The 15,509-nt window shown below is 34.6% G+C and overlaps 2 protein-coding genes and 1 pseudogene across 2 annotated transcripts; all 3 read right to left on the reverse strand.

Moving 5' to 3' along the window:
* Nucleotides 1-858: 858 nt before the first annotated feature.
* Nucleotides 859-5,138, reverse strand: LOC128169994 (uncharacterized). Its single transcript, XM_052835997.1, has 5 exons — nt 4,756-5,138; nt 4,588-4,641; nt 4,402-4,455; nt 3,213-3,302; nt 859-1,156 (listed from the first exon to the last, which is right to left on the reverse strand). Exons 1-5 carry the CDS (start codon nt 4,886-4,888, stop codon nt 1,017-1,019), a joined length of 471 nt encoding a protein of 156 aa, XP_052691957.1. The 5' UTR covers nt 4,889-5,138; the 3' UTR covers nt 859-1,016.
* Nucleotides 4,962-6,058, reverse strand: LOC128169985 (uncharacterized). Its single transcript, XM_052835992.1, has 2 exons — nt 5,093-6,058; nt 4,962-5,009 (listed from the first exon to the last, which is right to left on the reverse strand). The coding sequence occupies exons 1-2, from the start codon at nt 5,780-5,782 to the stop codon at nt 4,962-4,964; spliced, it is 738 nt and encodes a 245-aa protein (XP_052691952.1). The 5' UTR covers nt 5,783-6,058.
* Nucleotides 5,994-15,229, reverse strand: LOC128169995 (midasin-like; annotated as a pseudogene).
* Between the last annotated feature and the right edge of the window lie 280 nt (nt 15,230-15,509).

Below are 15,509 nucleotides of genomic sequence, written 5' to 3' on the forward strand. Positions count from 1 at the left end.
TTAAAACACATTTTATTGTGCTATACATTGAGCTTCTTTCGAAAGTTGATGATTTTATCATCAATTGACTACATGTTGAGCATTTCATTTCTCAAGAAGATCAAGAAGAACAGTTCATAACATCAAACTTTGAACACATTGTGTAGCTCAGGGGCCACAGTTGAAAACAACTGAATATCATAAAGGTCAAGATGATTGGTTATAAGCAATACCATATGAATAACAAATAACAAATACAAATAACATTTGAGTTTTGGAGAATCAGAATTATTTCCTAGGTAATTATACCACCCCCCCCCCACTATTGTGACCTAATTATACCCTCAAGATCATTATCATGATTTGAACATGATGAAATTTGCACTACCTGATAATTCTTCAACATAAGTCACAGCATGGCTTTTGAGAAAAAAAAATTAAAAGAAAAAGATTTTTAAAGATTTTTTCTCGATATAATCTTATGTAAAAATTTGACCCCCCCCCCATCTTGACCCCTCCCTAACCTTGAGCATCCTGATTTAATCAAAATTCAACACAAATTACAGCTTGTCTGACCTTTTGGTTTTTGAGAAAAAGGTTTTGGAAGAGTTGTCTTTATATATTACTTATATAAATACTTATATATTATCCCATTGTGGCTCAACCCTACCCCCTTGGAACATGATTTAAACAAACTTGAATCTACATGACTGAGGATGCTTCGACACAAGTTTCAGCTTTTCCAACCAAATGGTTTTCGAGAAGATTTGTTTAAAATATGATATGTAAAATAAAAATCATTTCCCTTTTAAATGGGACTTAGTCCTTCATTTGAGCATATTTGAAAGCCATTTAAAGGTTTCTTTGTGCAGAGTTTGGTTGAAATTAGCCCAGTGGTTCTAGAGAAGAAGTTGAAAATGTGAAAGTTGACAGACGTCATACAAAAAGTGATCTGAAAAGCTCACATGAGCTTCAGCTCAGGTTAGCTAAAAAGGAGTAAACAAAGGTATTTGATTGAAAGTTTTGTTATAAAAAATCTAAAAAGAAAGTTTTTTTAATCGATTGGAATGATTCTTTTTTCTTTTGTTCTGCTCATTCATAATTTTTGTTCTGAGTTGCAGAACTGTGCAAGCAAGGGATGTCGATCTGCTTAAGTACTCCTCCAGACATGTTTTACCTGAAAGAAAACATAACTTTATGAAATTTAAAGTGCATTGCGTCATATAAGAATACTAGTATATCTACATGTAATATTTAATTCTATAATATATGTAAAGTGTGTGTAATGTAAAACAAGAGGCCCACGGACCACATCGCTCACCTGAGCAACAATTGCCTTAACTCTGATCAAATTAGCAGTTCAGTATCAGAATATCTTGACAACTAAGTACAGTAGATATTGCAAAAAAAAATTCAAAGTCTGCTAAGTTTTATCCACATCTTTTTTTTTTGGTAAATACCAAGCCCCTTTTGTTGTTGTACCTGTAAGAAGATTTTCTCTATTCCTATATACCCCCCCCCCCCCTATTTCGTGGCCCCACTTTTCTCTAGGGAATCATGGTTTCATCAAACTTAAATCTGCATAGCCTGTGCTTTCAAACAAAGTACTGAGTTTTGGACCAAAAACTTTCCCAGAATATTTTTAAAGATTTTTTCTAAATATTCCTATGTAAGAATTCAAACTGCCATCGCGGCCCTGCCCTACCGCTAGGGACTGTGATTTTGCAAACTTGAATTTACACTACCCGAGGATGCCTCTACACCAGTTTAAGCTTTTCTGGCCAAATAGTCTTTAAAAAGAAGATTTTTAAAGATTTTTTCTATATATTCCTATGTAAAAATTCACCCCCATTGTGCCCTCACCCTACCCCTGGACTATTTAAACAAACTTAAATCTATACGATCTGGGGATACTTCCACTCAAATTTGGGCTTTCCTGGCCTAATAGTTTTTGAAAAGAAGATTTTTAAAGATTTTCTCTATATATAAAAAATGATCCCCCATCGTGGCCCCGCCCTACCCCTAGGTACAATGTACCATGATTTGAACAAACTTGATTCTACATGTACATTATCTGAGGATGGTTACACGCCAATTTGAGCTTTCCTGGCCTAATAGTTTTTAAAAGATTTTTTAAAAAGATTTTCTCTATTTATTCCTGTATAAAAATTTATCCCCCAATTGTGGCCCCACCCTACCCCCGAGGACCATGATTTGAACAAACTTAAATCTACACTATCTGAGGATGCTTCTGCTCAAATTTGAGCTTTCCTAGACTGATAGTTTTTGAGAATAAGATTTTCTCTATATAATCCTATGTAAAAAATCTATCCCCCCATTGTGGCCCCACCATACCACTAGGGACCATGATTTGAATAACTTGAATCTACACTACCTGAGGATGCTTCCATTTTAATTTGAATTTTTCTGGCTTAATAGTTTTTCAGAAGAAGATTTTTTAAAGATTTTCTCTATATATTCCGATGTAAAACTTCATCCCCCTATTGTGACCCCGCCCTACCCCCGGAGACCATGATTTCTACAAACTTGAATCTACACTACCTGAGGATGCTTCCATTTTAATTTGAGCTTTTCTGGCCTAATAGTTTTTGAGAAGAAGATTTTTAAAGATTTCCTCTATATATTCCTATGTAAAAATTGATCCCCCTATTGTGGCCCCACCCTACCCCCGAGGACCATGATTTGAACAAACTTGAATGTATATTACCTGAGGATGCCTCCACACAAGTTTAAGCTTTTCTGGCCGAATAGTTTTTGAGAAGAAGATTTTTGAAAAATACCAACAAATTTTCAATAATTCTCAATTATCTCCCCTTTAAATAGGGCGTGGCCCTTCATTTGAACAAACTTGAATCCCCTTCACATAGTAATGCTTTGTGCCAAATTTGGTTGAAATCTGCCCAGTGGTTCGGGAGAAGAAGAAAAAAATGTGGAAAGTTTACAACGACAACGCCGCCAACGACAACAACAACGCCGACGACAGACAACGGACAAATTTTGATCAGAAAAGCTAACTTGAGCTTTCAGCTCAGGTGAGCTAAAAACCATAAGTTACTGTCACTATGCAAAGTCTCCTGTTTGCATAACTGTATGCATATTACATGCTCAAATAAAGGTCTCAACTGAACGTTGTAGATAACATAAACTTACAGAAAAATTGCTTTTGTCAAAGAATTTTTTCACTGATGCATGGAAAGAAAAAAAATACGAACTTGGTAGACTGTTTCCCTTTTCGGTGTTTACCCACTCCTTAAAATCTGTTATTACAGCTTTCGTGTTCGCTTCTGTCCAGCGAAATGAGTCTGAAAAGATAAATTCAAATGCTGGATAGTCTTTGGATATAGAAATTTAAAAAAAAAGTGTATTAAAAACTCAAAGCTTTTTCTTTGTTTTTACTTTAATAGTAATGATTGATATGCACAAGTTATACATAAAACTCATAAAAAAAATTTGTACAGAGTTTAATTTTGATGAGACTTGCAGAATATTAGATCAGCATATTGGTTTATTTGTAGAAATAAAGGATATTACAAGCATATTAAATCTAGACCAGAAAATATGCACAAACATGTAATCATTTGTTGTATCAAGTAATGCAACTGCTGGATTCTCAACTTGGAGCTTACAAGCAGAGCTGCCAAACTACGGCGCTAATGCTTTTTATCCACATAGCCAGGTTGTCTCATGAGCCAGGTACCCAATTTAACCCCTGGGTAGAGAGAGTGCACTAGTAGAGTTAAGTAACTTGCCCAAGGTTACAATGTTACAGTAATAGCGACAGACCGGACTCAAACCCGGAGCTAACGTGTCCAAATCAGTCGAAGCTATCAAATACGCCAACACCTCTTTATAATGTATCATATGATGTTGTATGAAATATGATATTATATCGTATAATACAATATGATACGATACAGCATAGTATTATTTTGTTTGATACAAGGTATAAGGGAACCTGCTCCAAAAACTTTAACTACCTCGAAAAACATTAACCTCATTTGGCATCCAAAACTTTTGCATTCAAGCCTGTCCAGTGCATGAGTATCATTTGATGCACCATTCATACAAGTTTAGTGAAATTAAGACAAGTAATAACAAGGATATAGTAATCAAAGGGCACCTGCTCCAAAACCTTTAACCTGCTCCAAAAACCTCCTCCACCATCTGAAATTCATGGCCCAAATTTAGAATACAAGTCTTATGTCCGTAAGTATGTCAAGATGCACAATCAATAATAATTAAAATACGGGACCTGCAACAATAACTTAAACCAGATCCGAACGCCGAAGCAAAAAAAAACTGGGGGTATAGCATAAGCTCCCCCAGACTTCATCTCTGTGAGCTACGAAAGAGGTTCTCTCTGGTAGTGGGATTCATGCAAAGTGTATATTACAGACTAACCTTTTCTTTGCTTCTTTCCTTCACTAACAATTTCTGCACTTTGTGTTCTAGTATCTGTTAAGTTTAAAATCAAGAGAATTAGTATCAATATATTTCTTAACATGCAAAGTCACATATTGTTTACCAATTTTAAAATTAACAAATAATAAGCATGTAAAATATTTTTAAAATCCTGACTATTCTTACCTTTTGTCTTTGTCTTCTTCTCATGGCTTTCTGGTGCCGCTACTGGTAAGCCATCTGAGAAAGAAAAGCAATTCCATTTACATTTATCGAAATTGATATACCTAACATAGTAATGCTACTTAAAAGTAAGATGCAAAAAACTGACTTTCGTATGAAGTATGTTTTTACCTTCTAGCGAGCTCAAAAACTTCCCCATATGCAAGACCTCGGTCACTCCTGGAGGACACTGATAGTTGTCCTTATTTATTGCCTCATTATGACCTAGATGGTCATAAAATATTTTTCTGTCATTTTCCGACATATCTAGGGTAGCATAAACTGTTGACACTCTGTGCCTATTTTTTGTTGCTGTGACTGAGGATATGCCAACTGCTTCACACACAGTGAATACTGCATGCCATCCAGAGCAATGTGAACTTGAACTTTTTGTTGCAAACAAAAAATTATTAGTCTCTGCAATCCCAAACTTCTGCCTGTGTGATATTAGCAGTTCAATTGGCCCTACCAAATCATTCGGAATCAGAACTGGAACACACTTTCTCCCTTTCCCAGCCATGTATGCTAATTTATATTGGCCAATGAGGTACTTTTCTGCATCATCTTTAACACTTTCAACTGCTTCCTGAGGTATCCAGGTTGAATTTATGGCATCATACCATTCCTCAAGCAGTAGCCTTGAACCCTCTTCTCCTCGTCTGGCATTATATAGAGTTAATCGGGCGACTACTAATGAACGAAGCCATGTGTACCGATTAAGTGAAAAGTTTTCCACGGTGTCATCTATTTCTTGAATGAGAAATTGTTTCAATTTCCTCATTTCATCTTCAAGTGGAAGGCTCTTGGGGAGTCTTGCCTTCTTTAAAGAGTTCTTCTCTGTGTGATATCTGGCTTTACCAACAATATCAGGAAGGTTAAAATTGTACGCTTTTCTGAACCTCTCCAATTCCTTAACTTTGGAGTCAAGCTGTGTTTCTGAGTAATATCCCAAAAGAATCTTTATGCTTCTTTGGAAAATGCTGTTTAAGTTAATTTTCAAACCATACTTCTCTCCTTCTTCTCCTGTGCATAAAGTTGAGAAAGCTTCCTTTAGAGTTGACAGATGGTTTCTTTCATACATTTCTACAAACGAAAGCTCCTCTTCTGCAATAGACTTGAAACAAAAGAACAGTCTGCTGAGTTCTCTCATTTCCATCATGACTTCTCTTCTCACCTCTGTAGTTTTACTCGATTCTGATCGTCTAGCAAGATAATGTTTATATCCAATTGTTTGAACAATCTTGGACTCTCTTATGAAGTTTCCAATAGAACCATCTCGAAATTTATTCAGGATATTCAAAACAAACTCTTCACTATAGTGAAGGTCGAGAGGCCTTAGTGTTTTAGTTTTAACTGGCTGAGCTTAACTGCTACAAGTTTCTTTGTGTTTGTAAAACGTTCTGTTGGAAAAAAACTTTTTACATGCCAAGCACATCCGAAGCTCATCCGGCGTTTTTGGTTTCCTCTCCCTCATCAATTTGGTATCATTATCGTCCAAATGATGCATGTTGTATTTGTATATTCCTTCATGACGTTTTTCTTCAAACCATTTGTTTTGCTCTTCAACTGGTTTTTTAAGGATGGCTGCAACTTCCTCATGTGTTTTTTTGTGACTTGTTATATGCCTTTTCAACTTTCCTCCTTCAATTATTTTACTGCAAAACACACACATTCGACCTGGTCTCTGAAAGAATAGAATAGATATGATTAATGCAAGCAAACTTAAAGATGAATATCTCTCTAAATTTTATAAAAGATCCTTCACTGTAAGAATATTTGTTAATCTAATGGTCTTTTTCTTCATAAAATTGTTACATCAACATTCTACTACATACTTCCTTTTTCGGTTTAGCTCGGGTACTTTTTAACGCTGAATCTTCAAATCTCTAAAACAAAGAAAATTTATAAATCTATAAATTTTAACTTTAAGCACTGATTTTTTACAACTAATTCAAAAATATTCATGCTATACATAAAGATTAGGATAACGAAAGTGATTTTAAAGTTGAAATTAATCTACATGTATATGACTTTAAATTAAAATGAAGTAGTTATGATATCTTAATTAATTGCAAAAGCACAAAATGCTTTCTGAGATATCAACAGGAAACAAAAGTGTTACAACCTATTAAAAAAAGTAAAAATTGCTGGCATTGACCTTTGACCTCAAATCCATCTTTAGGTCATGAAGTGTTTAGATTTTAAATTCATTGTAAAACCTCAAAAACTTTGATATAATGCATGGTAACAAAAACGTTTTATAGAGTGTTCTTTAAAATTAATATCCAGCTTATGCAGTCAAATTGATATTAACTTACTTTTACCCCTCTTAAGCAGACACCTTAACTTGTGTCCTCCAAATACTGTTTACATATATATAGTTCATATTAAAATATCTGAGACAGAATACGAGAGACATTCTTTCTTAACTTACCCCATCATCTTCATTGAACACTTCTCCAGTATTCTCTTCTCGTTGCTCTAAATCCATTTGCTACAAAAAACACCCCATTAAGTTAAAAAATAGGTTGGAAATACCAAGCTTGGGTACAGTACCAATCTTACAGAAAGTGAACCCAGACTAAACCCTCGGTTTACTTTCGGGTTTAACTCCAGGTTAATTAGAGTAAACCCAGAGTAAACTAGAGTAACCCCTGTAAAAAGACCCCTTAGGCAGACGCTACATGTGTATTTCGAATATACGAGAGGTGGGCATTACAGGCAGTAAGATAATTAGATAAAAGATGGGTCTGCTTCACATTTCAATGTTTAAAGAGGACTATAAAAGTAAACACGAGTAAACCCAAAGTAAATACTGAGTGGATCCATGGTAAACCCAAACTGGACACACATTTCCAAAAGTAAACCCAGAGTAAACCCCAAGTTAACCTCGAATGTATACCAGGTGTTTAGTTGGAGGTTTACTCTGGTGTTAGGTTGGGTCTGATTGGTACTGTAGTTATAATGAATACATGGTAATCTGCACCATTCTACACTTCCATTTTCTAAATATGTATGAGATACAGGATTAATTAAATATTTTTATTATAGATTATAGGTGTATAATTAATAATTTCTTTTACCCCTCTTAAGCAGACACCTTAACTTGTGTCCTCCAAATACTGTTTACATATATATAGTTCATATTAAACTAGAGGTACTGTGAGCAAGCTCACAATTGATACCCCCCGCTAAGAAAAAAATCATAACGCGTGTATTTTTGCTATTATAGAAAATATTGGATGAATCTATTCCACTGTCAATTTTCTATAAATAACAACTGCTTTATTTTTGAAAACTGTTAATTTTTAGCTTCTAATATTTCCAATAATACAAAACATGACACAGACAGAATTTAGCTTTTTTGAAACAATGACCTTGAACTTTCTCAATTGACCTTGGGTCAAGGTCATGACACACCCTTTAATCATAAGCAATCTTTGTGTGAAATAAGAACTTCCATTGTTTCCCCATAAGAAAGATATGGACCGGACACGAATTTTGCATTTTTTTCTGCCAGTGACCTTGACCTTGCCCAAATGACCTTGGGTCAAGGTCATGACACACCCTTACGTCATAAGCAATCTTTGTGTGAAGTAGGAACTTCCAATGTTTCTCCATAAGAAAGATATGGACCTGACACGAATTTTGCACTTTTCCTGCCAGTGACCTTGACCTTCCCCGAATGACCTTGGGTCAAGGTCATGACACACCCTTAGGTCATAAACAATCTTTGTGTGAAGTAAAAACTTCCAATGTTTCTCCATAAGAAAGATATGGACCGGATATGATTACACAGACAGACGGACAGACAGACAGACAGACAGACAGACAGACAGACAGATAGACGGACAGACGGACGGACGGACAAGGTGATTCCTATATACCCCCCCAAACTTTGTTTGCGGGGGGTATAAATATCTGAGACAGAATACGAGAGACATTCTTTCTTAACTTACCCCATCATCTTCATTGAACACTTCTCCAGTATTCTCTTCTCGTTGCTCTAAATCCATTTGCTACAAAAAACACCCCATTAAGTTAAAAAATAGGTTGGATATACCAAACTTGGGTACAGTACCAATCTTACAGAAAGTGAACCCATACTAAACCCTCGGTTTACTTTCGGGTTTAACTCCAGGTTAATTAGAGTAAACCCAGAGTAAACTAAAGTAACCCCTATAAAAAGACCCCTTAGGCAGACGCTACATGTGTATTTCGAATATACGAGAGGTGGGCATTACAGGCAGTAAGATAATTAGATAAAAGATGGGTCTGCTTCACATTTCAATGTTTAAAGAGGACTATAAAAGTAAACACGAGTAAACCCAAAGTAAATACTGAGTGGATCCATGGTAAACCCAAACTGGACACAAATTTCCAAAAGTAAACCAAGAGTAAACCCCAAGTTAACCTCGAATGTATACCAGGTGTTTAGTTGGAGGTTTACTCTGGTGTTAGGTTGGGTCTGATTGGTACTGTAGTTATAATGAATACAGGGTAATCTTCACCATTCTACACTTCCATTTTCTAAATATGTATGAGATACAGGATTAATTACATATTTTTATTATAGATTATAGGTGTATAATTAATAATTTCTTTTACCCCTCTTAAGCAGACACCTTAACTTGTGTCCTCCAAATACTGTTTACATATATATAGTTCATATTAAAATATCTGAGACAGAATACGAGAGACATTCTTTCTAAACTTACCCCATCATCTTCATTGAACACTTCTCCAGTATTCTCTTCTCGTTGCTCTAAATCCATTTGCTACAAAAAACACCCCATTGATTTAAAAAAAAAGGTTGGATATACCAAACTTGGGTACAGTACCAATCTTACAGAAAGTGAACCCAGACTAAACCCTCGGTTTACTTTCGGGTTTAACTCCAGGTTAATTAGAGTAAACCCAGAGTAAACTAGAGAGTAACCCCTGTAAAAAGACCCCTTAGGCAGACGCTACATGTGTATTTCGAATATACGAGAGGTGGGCATTACAGGCAGTAAGATAATTAGATAAAAGATGGGTCTGCTTCACATTTCAATGTTTAAAGAGGACTATAAAAGTAAACACGAGTAAACCCAAAGTAAATACTGAGTGGATCCATGGTAAACCCAAACTGGACACAAATTTTCAAAAGTAAACCCAGAGTAAACCCCAAGTTAACCTCGAATGTATACCAGGTGTTTAGTTGGAGGTTTACTCTGGTGTTAGGTTGGGTCTGATTGGTACTGTAGTTATAATGAATACAGGGTAATCTTCACCATTCTACACTTCCATTTTCTGACTATGTATGAGATACAGGATTAATTACATATTTTTATTATAGATTATAGGTGTATAATTAATAATTCCTTTTACCCCTCTTAAGCAGACACCTTAACTTGTGTCCTCCAAATACTGTTTACATATATATAGTTCATATTAAAATATCTGAGACAGAATACGAGAGACATTCTTTCTTAACTTACCCCATCATCTTCATTGAACACTTCTCCAGTATTCTCTTCTCGTTGCTCTAAATCCATTTGCTACAAAAAACACCCCATTAAGTTAAAAAAAAGGTTGGATATACCAAACTTGGGTACAGTACCAATCTTACAGAAAGTGAACTCAGACTAAACCCTCGGTTTACTTTCGGGTTTAACTCCAGGTTAATTAGAGTAAACCCAGAGTAAACTAGAGTAACCCATGTAAAAAGACCCCTTAGGCAGACGTTACATGTGTATTTCGAATATACGAGAGGTGGGCATTACAGGCAGTAAGATAATTAGATAAAAGATGGGTCTGCTTCACATTTCAATGTTTAAAGAGGACTTTAAAAGTAAACACGAGTAAACCCAAAATAAATACTGAGTGGATCCATGGTAAACCCAAACTGGACACAAATTTCCAAAAGTGTATAATTAATAATTTCTTTTACCCCTCTTAAGCAGACATCTTAACTTGTGTCCTCCAAATACTGTTTACATATATATAGTTCATATTAAAATATCTGAGACAGAATACGAGAGACATTCTTTCTTAACTTACCCCATCATCTTCATTGAACACTTCTCCAGTATTCTCTTCTCGTTGCTCTAAAACCATTTGCTACAGATTTAAAAAAAAGGTTGGATATACCAAACTTGGGTACAGTACCAATCTTACAGAAAGTGAACCCAGACTAAACCCTCGGTTTACTTTCGGGTTTAACTCCAAGTTAATTAGAGTAAACCCAAAGTAAACTAGAGAGTAACCCCTGTAAAAAGACCACTAAGGCAGACGCTACATGTGTATTTCGAATATACGAGAGGTGGGCATTACAGGCAGTAAGATAATTAGATAAAAGATGGGTCTGCTTCACATTTCAATGTTTAAAGAGGACTATAAAAGTAAACACGAGTAAACCCAAAGTAAATACTGAGTGGATCCATGGTAAACCCAAACTGGACACAAATTTTCAAAAGTAAACCCAGAGTAAACCCCAAGTTAACCTCGAATGTATACCAGGTGTTTAGTTGGAGGTTTACTCTGGTGTTAGGTTGGGTCTGATTGGTACTGTAGTTATAATGAATACAGGGTAATCTTCACCATTCTACACTTCCATTTTCTGACTATGTATGAGATACAGGATTAATTACATATTTTTATTATAGATTATAGGTGTATAATTAATAATTCCTTTTACCCCTCTTAAGCAGACACCTTAACTTGTGTCCTCCAAATACTGTTTACATATATATAGTTCATATTAAAATATCTGAGACAGAATACGAGAGACATTCTTTCTTAACTTACCCCATCATCTTCATTGAACACTTCTCCAGTATTCTCTTCTCGTTGCTCTAAATCCATTTGCTACAAAAAACACCCCATTAAGTTAAAAAAAAGGTTGGATATACCAAACTTGGGTACAGTACCAATCTTACAGAAAGTGAACCCAGACTAAACCCTCGGTTTACTTTCGGGTTTAACTCCAGGTTAATAAGAGTAAACCCAGAGTAAACTAGAGAGTAACCCCTGTAAAAAGACCCCTTAGGCAGACGCTACATGTGTATTTCGAATATACGAGAGGTGGGCATTACAGGCAGTAAGATAATTAGATAAAAGATGGGTCTGCTTCACATTTCAATGTTTAAAGAGGACTATAAAAGTAAACACGAGTAAACCCAAAGTAAATACTGAGTGGATCCATGGTAAACCCAAACTGGACACAAATTTTCAAAAGTAAACCCAGAGTAAACCCCAAGTTAACCTCGAATGTATACCAGGTGTTTAGTTGGAGGTTTACTCTGGTGTTAGGTTGGGTCTGATTGGTACTGTAGTTATAATGAATACAGGGTAATCTTCACCATTCTACACTTCCATTTTCTGACTATGTATGAGATACAGGATTAATTACATATTTTTATTATAGATTATAGGTGTATAATTAATAATTCCTTTTACCCCTCTTAAGCAGACACCTTAACTTGTGTCCTCCAAATACTGTTTACATATATATAGTTCATATTAAAATATCTGAGACAGAATACGAGAGACATTCTTTCTTAACTTACCCCATCATCTTCATTGAACACTTCTCCAGTATTCTCTTCTCGTTGCTCTAAATCCATTTGCTACAAAAAACACCCCATTAAGTTAAAAAAAAGGTTGGATATACCAAACTTGGGTACAGTACCAATCTTACAGAAAGTGAACCCAGACTAAACCCTCGGTTTACTTTCGGGTTTAACTCCAAGTTAATTAGAGTAAACCCAGGGTAAACTAGAGTAACCCCTGTAAAAAGACCCCTTAGGCAGACGCTACATGTGTATTTCGAATATACGAGAGGTGGGCATTACAGGCAGTAAGATAATTAGATAAAAGATGGGTCTGCTTCACATTTCAATGTTTAAAGAGGACTTTAAAAGTAAACACGAGTAAACCCAAAGTAAATACTGAGTGGATCCATGGTAAACCCAAACTGGACACAAATTTCCAAAAGTAAACCCAGAGTAAACCCCAAGTTAACCTCGAATGTATACCAGGTGTTTAGTTGGAGGTTTACTCTGGTGTTAGGTTGGGTCTGATTGGTACTGTAGTTATAATGAATACAGGTTAATCTTCACCATTCTACACTTCCATTTTCTAAATATGTATGAGATACAGGATTAATTACATATTTTTATTATAGATTATAGGTGTATAATTAATAATTCCTTTTACCCCTCTTAAGCAGACACCTTAACTTGTGTCCTCCAAATACTGTTTACATATATATAGTTCATATTAAAATATCTGAGACAGAATACGAGAGACATTCTTTCTTAACTTACCCCATCATCTTCATTGAACACTTCTCCAGTATTCTCTTCTCGTTGCTCTAAATCCATTTGCTACAAAAAACACCCCATTAAGTTAAAAAAAAGGTTGGATATACCAAACTTGCGTACAGTACCAATCTTACAGAAAGTGAACCCAGACTAAACCCTCGGTTTACTTTCGGGTTTAACTCCAAGTTAATTAGAGTAAACCCAGAGTAAACTAGAGAGTAACTCCTGTAAAAAGACCACTAAGGCAGACGCTACATGTGTATTTCGAATATACGAGAGGTGGGCATTACAGGCAGTAAGATAATTAGATAAAAGATGGGTCTGCTTCACATTTCAATGTTTAAAGAGGACTATAAAAGTAAACACGAGTAAACCCAAAGAAAATACTGAGTGGATCCATGGTAAACCCAAACTGGACACAAATTTCCAAAAGTAAACCCAGAGTAAACCCCAAGTTAACCTCGAATGTATACCAGGTGTTTAGTTGGAGGTTTACTCTGGTGTTAGGTTGGGTCTGATTGGTACTGTAGTTATAATGAATACAGGGTAATCTTCACCATTCTACACTTCCATTTTCTGACTATGTATGAGATACAGGATTAATTACATATTTTTATTATAGATTATAGGTGTATAATTAATAATTTCGTTTACCCCTCTTAAGCAGACACCTTAACTTGTGTCCTCCAAATACTGTTTACATATATATAGTTCATATTAAAATATCTGAGACAGAATACGAGAGACATTCTTTCTTAACTTACCCCATCATCTTCATTGAACACTTCTCCAGTATTCTCTTCTCGTTGCCCCAAATCCGCTGGCTAAAAAAACATCACATGAGATTTAATAATTACTAGTAAGTGAATTTTAAAGCTTAGGTAGTTATAATGAATATAGGGTAATTTTCACCATTTTACACTTGCATAATTTTCACCCCTTTGAATTGCAATATTTATTCTAGATATTAAGCAAACGTCTTTACAGTATTATATATACTATCACTGGGGCTGGCAAACAATACTCCTCTGTTTAAATAAGTCACAAATTCATATCTGAACATGAACTATTACATCAAAGAATTCTTTTGTTCTTTCTTGAGTATCTTGGTACTTTTCTATGCTAAGTATTTTCCGTACTAAGGAGGGTATAATTGTTGATTAGTCCTTAAATAAGACTGGACACTTAACTTAAAACCATTCATCAAACTTTTGAAGGTAATATGATACTCATTTTGAATGATTTGCTCAGCAATGTACATGTAATATTATATGTTTACTATTACCTTGAAGTTCTTTGTCTTAAAGCATAATTGTTGTATGATCTCTGATTGTAGAGAATCAGAACAGCTATCTGAAATGTAATCTTCCTCTGAGCTGACATCTAACACAAAAGTAAAAGAAAATAAGGAAAAGTATACCAATAATTATAGCAGTAACTTTTTAATTTGCTTCATATTCAAAAATATTCTCATTGAATCTTAGGCGTTAACTTTGAAATACCAAACTATAAGGGAGGGCAACAAAATGAAAAGAAACAAAAAGTTTTCAAACGAGTGATTTTCAGTCACATATATACATATATAGTGAGTATTCTAGCTGCATGTAGACTAGCTGTTTAATGATCTTTCCTGTCAGTTTAAAAGACCATCCCATTAAATATCCGATGTATAATTCATGATGTGCCCCAAGCATTTCCTATTTGTACAAATGCAGTATTTTTGTTGCATTAAGTAAAATGTAACTGGAAAAAATAAATAAATTTTTTTATGACAATTTTTCCTTAATTTATGCAAACAAATGAGATATTGAACATAGAATTTATTTTAAACAGTCAGCCCGATGACTTTCTACTAAAATACAATCAGTTTCTCTTGATAGATTATTATGGTTATTTGACCACATGCATGTATCACTGATCCCATTTAATGTAAGCAAAAAAATGCAGTGTAACATTAGCAGCATTGTTTGATAGAATAATAATATCTTTCAAATAAAGCCCACCATAAAAAATGCTGTCTTCTCAATAACCAATAACATGTAGCATTTGAGGTACATGTACAATATGTGCACTAGCTGGCTTACACCACTTGATTATGACTAATTTATTTACACTGAAGCTTCACCATGATCATATCCATCTAAAAAATTGTCATTAAAATATTATTTACCCGAAATCTTCCTGATATCAAATGGATCATCATCAATATCATCACAGTCATCATCCTCAAATTCTGTCAATTACATTAAATACTTTTAATTGAAACAGCAAGTTTCAAACAAAATCCAGTTCTAAATGCCAGAATGGGTGTGTAACATTATTTCCAAAAGTATCCTATACTCAGGAATATGGTCATTATTATTTCATTACTTATTATCAGTTTTTATTCTATTAACTAACATAAGGACAATCAAAGACTGTTAAATAAGGCACATATGCAATTTGAAACCAAAAAATTAGACAATATGTTAAATTGATATATACACAAGGGTAATAATAACTATAAAAACATTAAAAAGAAAATATATAAATAAAATAAATCAGATGAAATTTATTTGAACTATTTCAGCAATTATAAAT

Source organism: Crassostrea angulata, unplaced genomic scaffold, assembly GCF_025612915.1.
Source record: "Crassostrea angulata isolate pt1a10 unplaced genomic scaffold, ASM2561291v2 HiC_scaffold_272, whole genome shotgun sequence".
NCBI lineage: Eukaryota > Metazoa > Mollusca > Bivalvia > Ostreida > Ostreidae > Magallana > Magallana angulata.

Excerpts from the sequence above, each read along its gene's own strand:
- LOC128169994 (XM_052835997.1), bottom strand. The coding sequence starts at position 4,888 with ATGTCGGAAAATGACAGAAAAATATTTTATGACCATCTAGGTCATAAT. Across the intron at positions 4,642-4,755 it reads GTTTTTGAGCTCGCTAGAAG|ATGGCTTACCAGTAGCGGCA; the intron begins GTAAAAACATAC and ends TTTCTTTCTCAG. Across the intron at positions 4,456-4,587 it reads GAAGAAGACAAAGACAAAAG|ATACTAGAACACAAAGTGCA; the intron begins GTAAGAATAGTC and ends TAAACTTAACAG.
- LOC128169985 (XM_052835992.1), bottom strand. The coding sequence starts at position 5,782 with ATGATGGAAATGAGAGAACTCAGCAGACTGTTCTTTTGTTTCAAGTCT. Across the intron at positions 5,010-5,092 it reads TTCTGATTCCGAATGATTTG|TTCAAGTTCACATTGCTCTG; the intron begins GTAGGGCCAATT and ends TGCAACAAAAAG.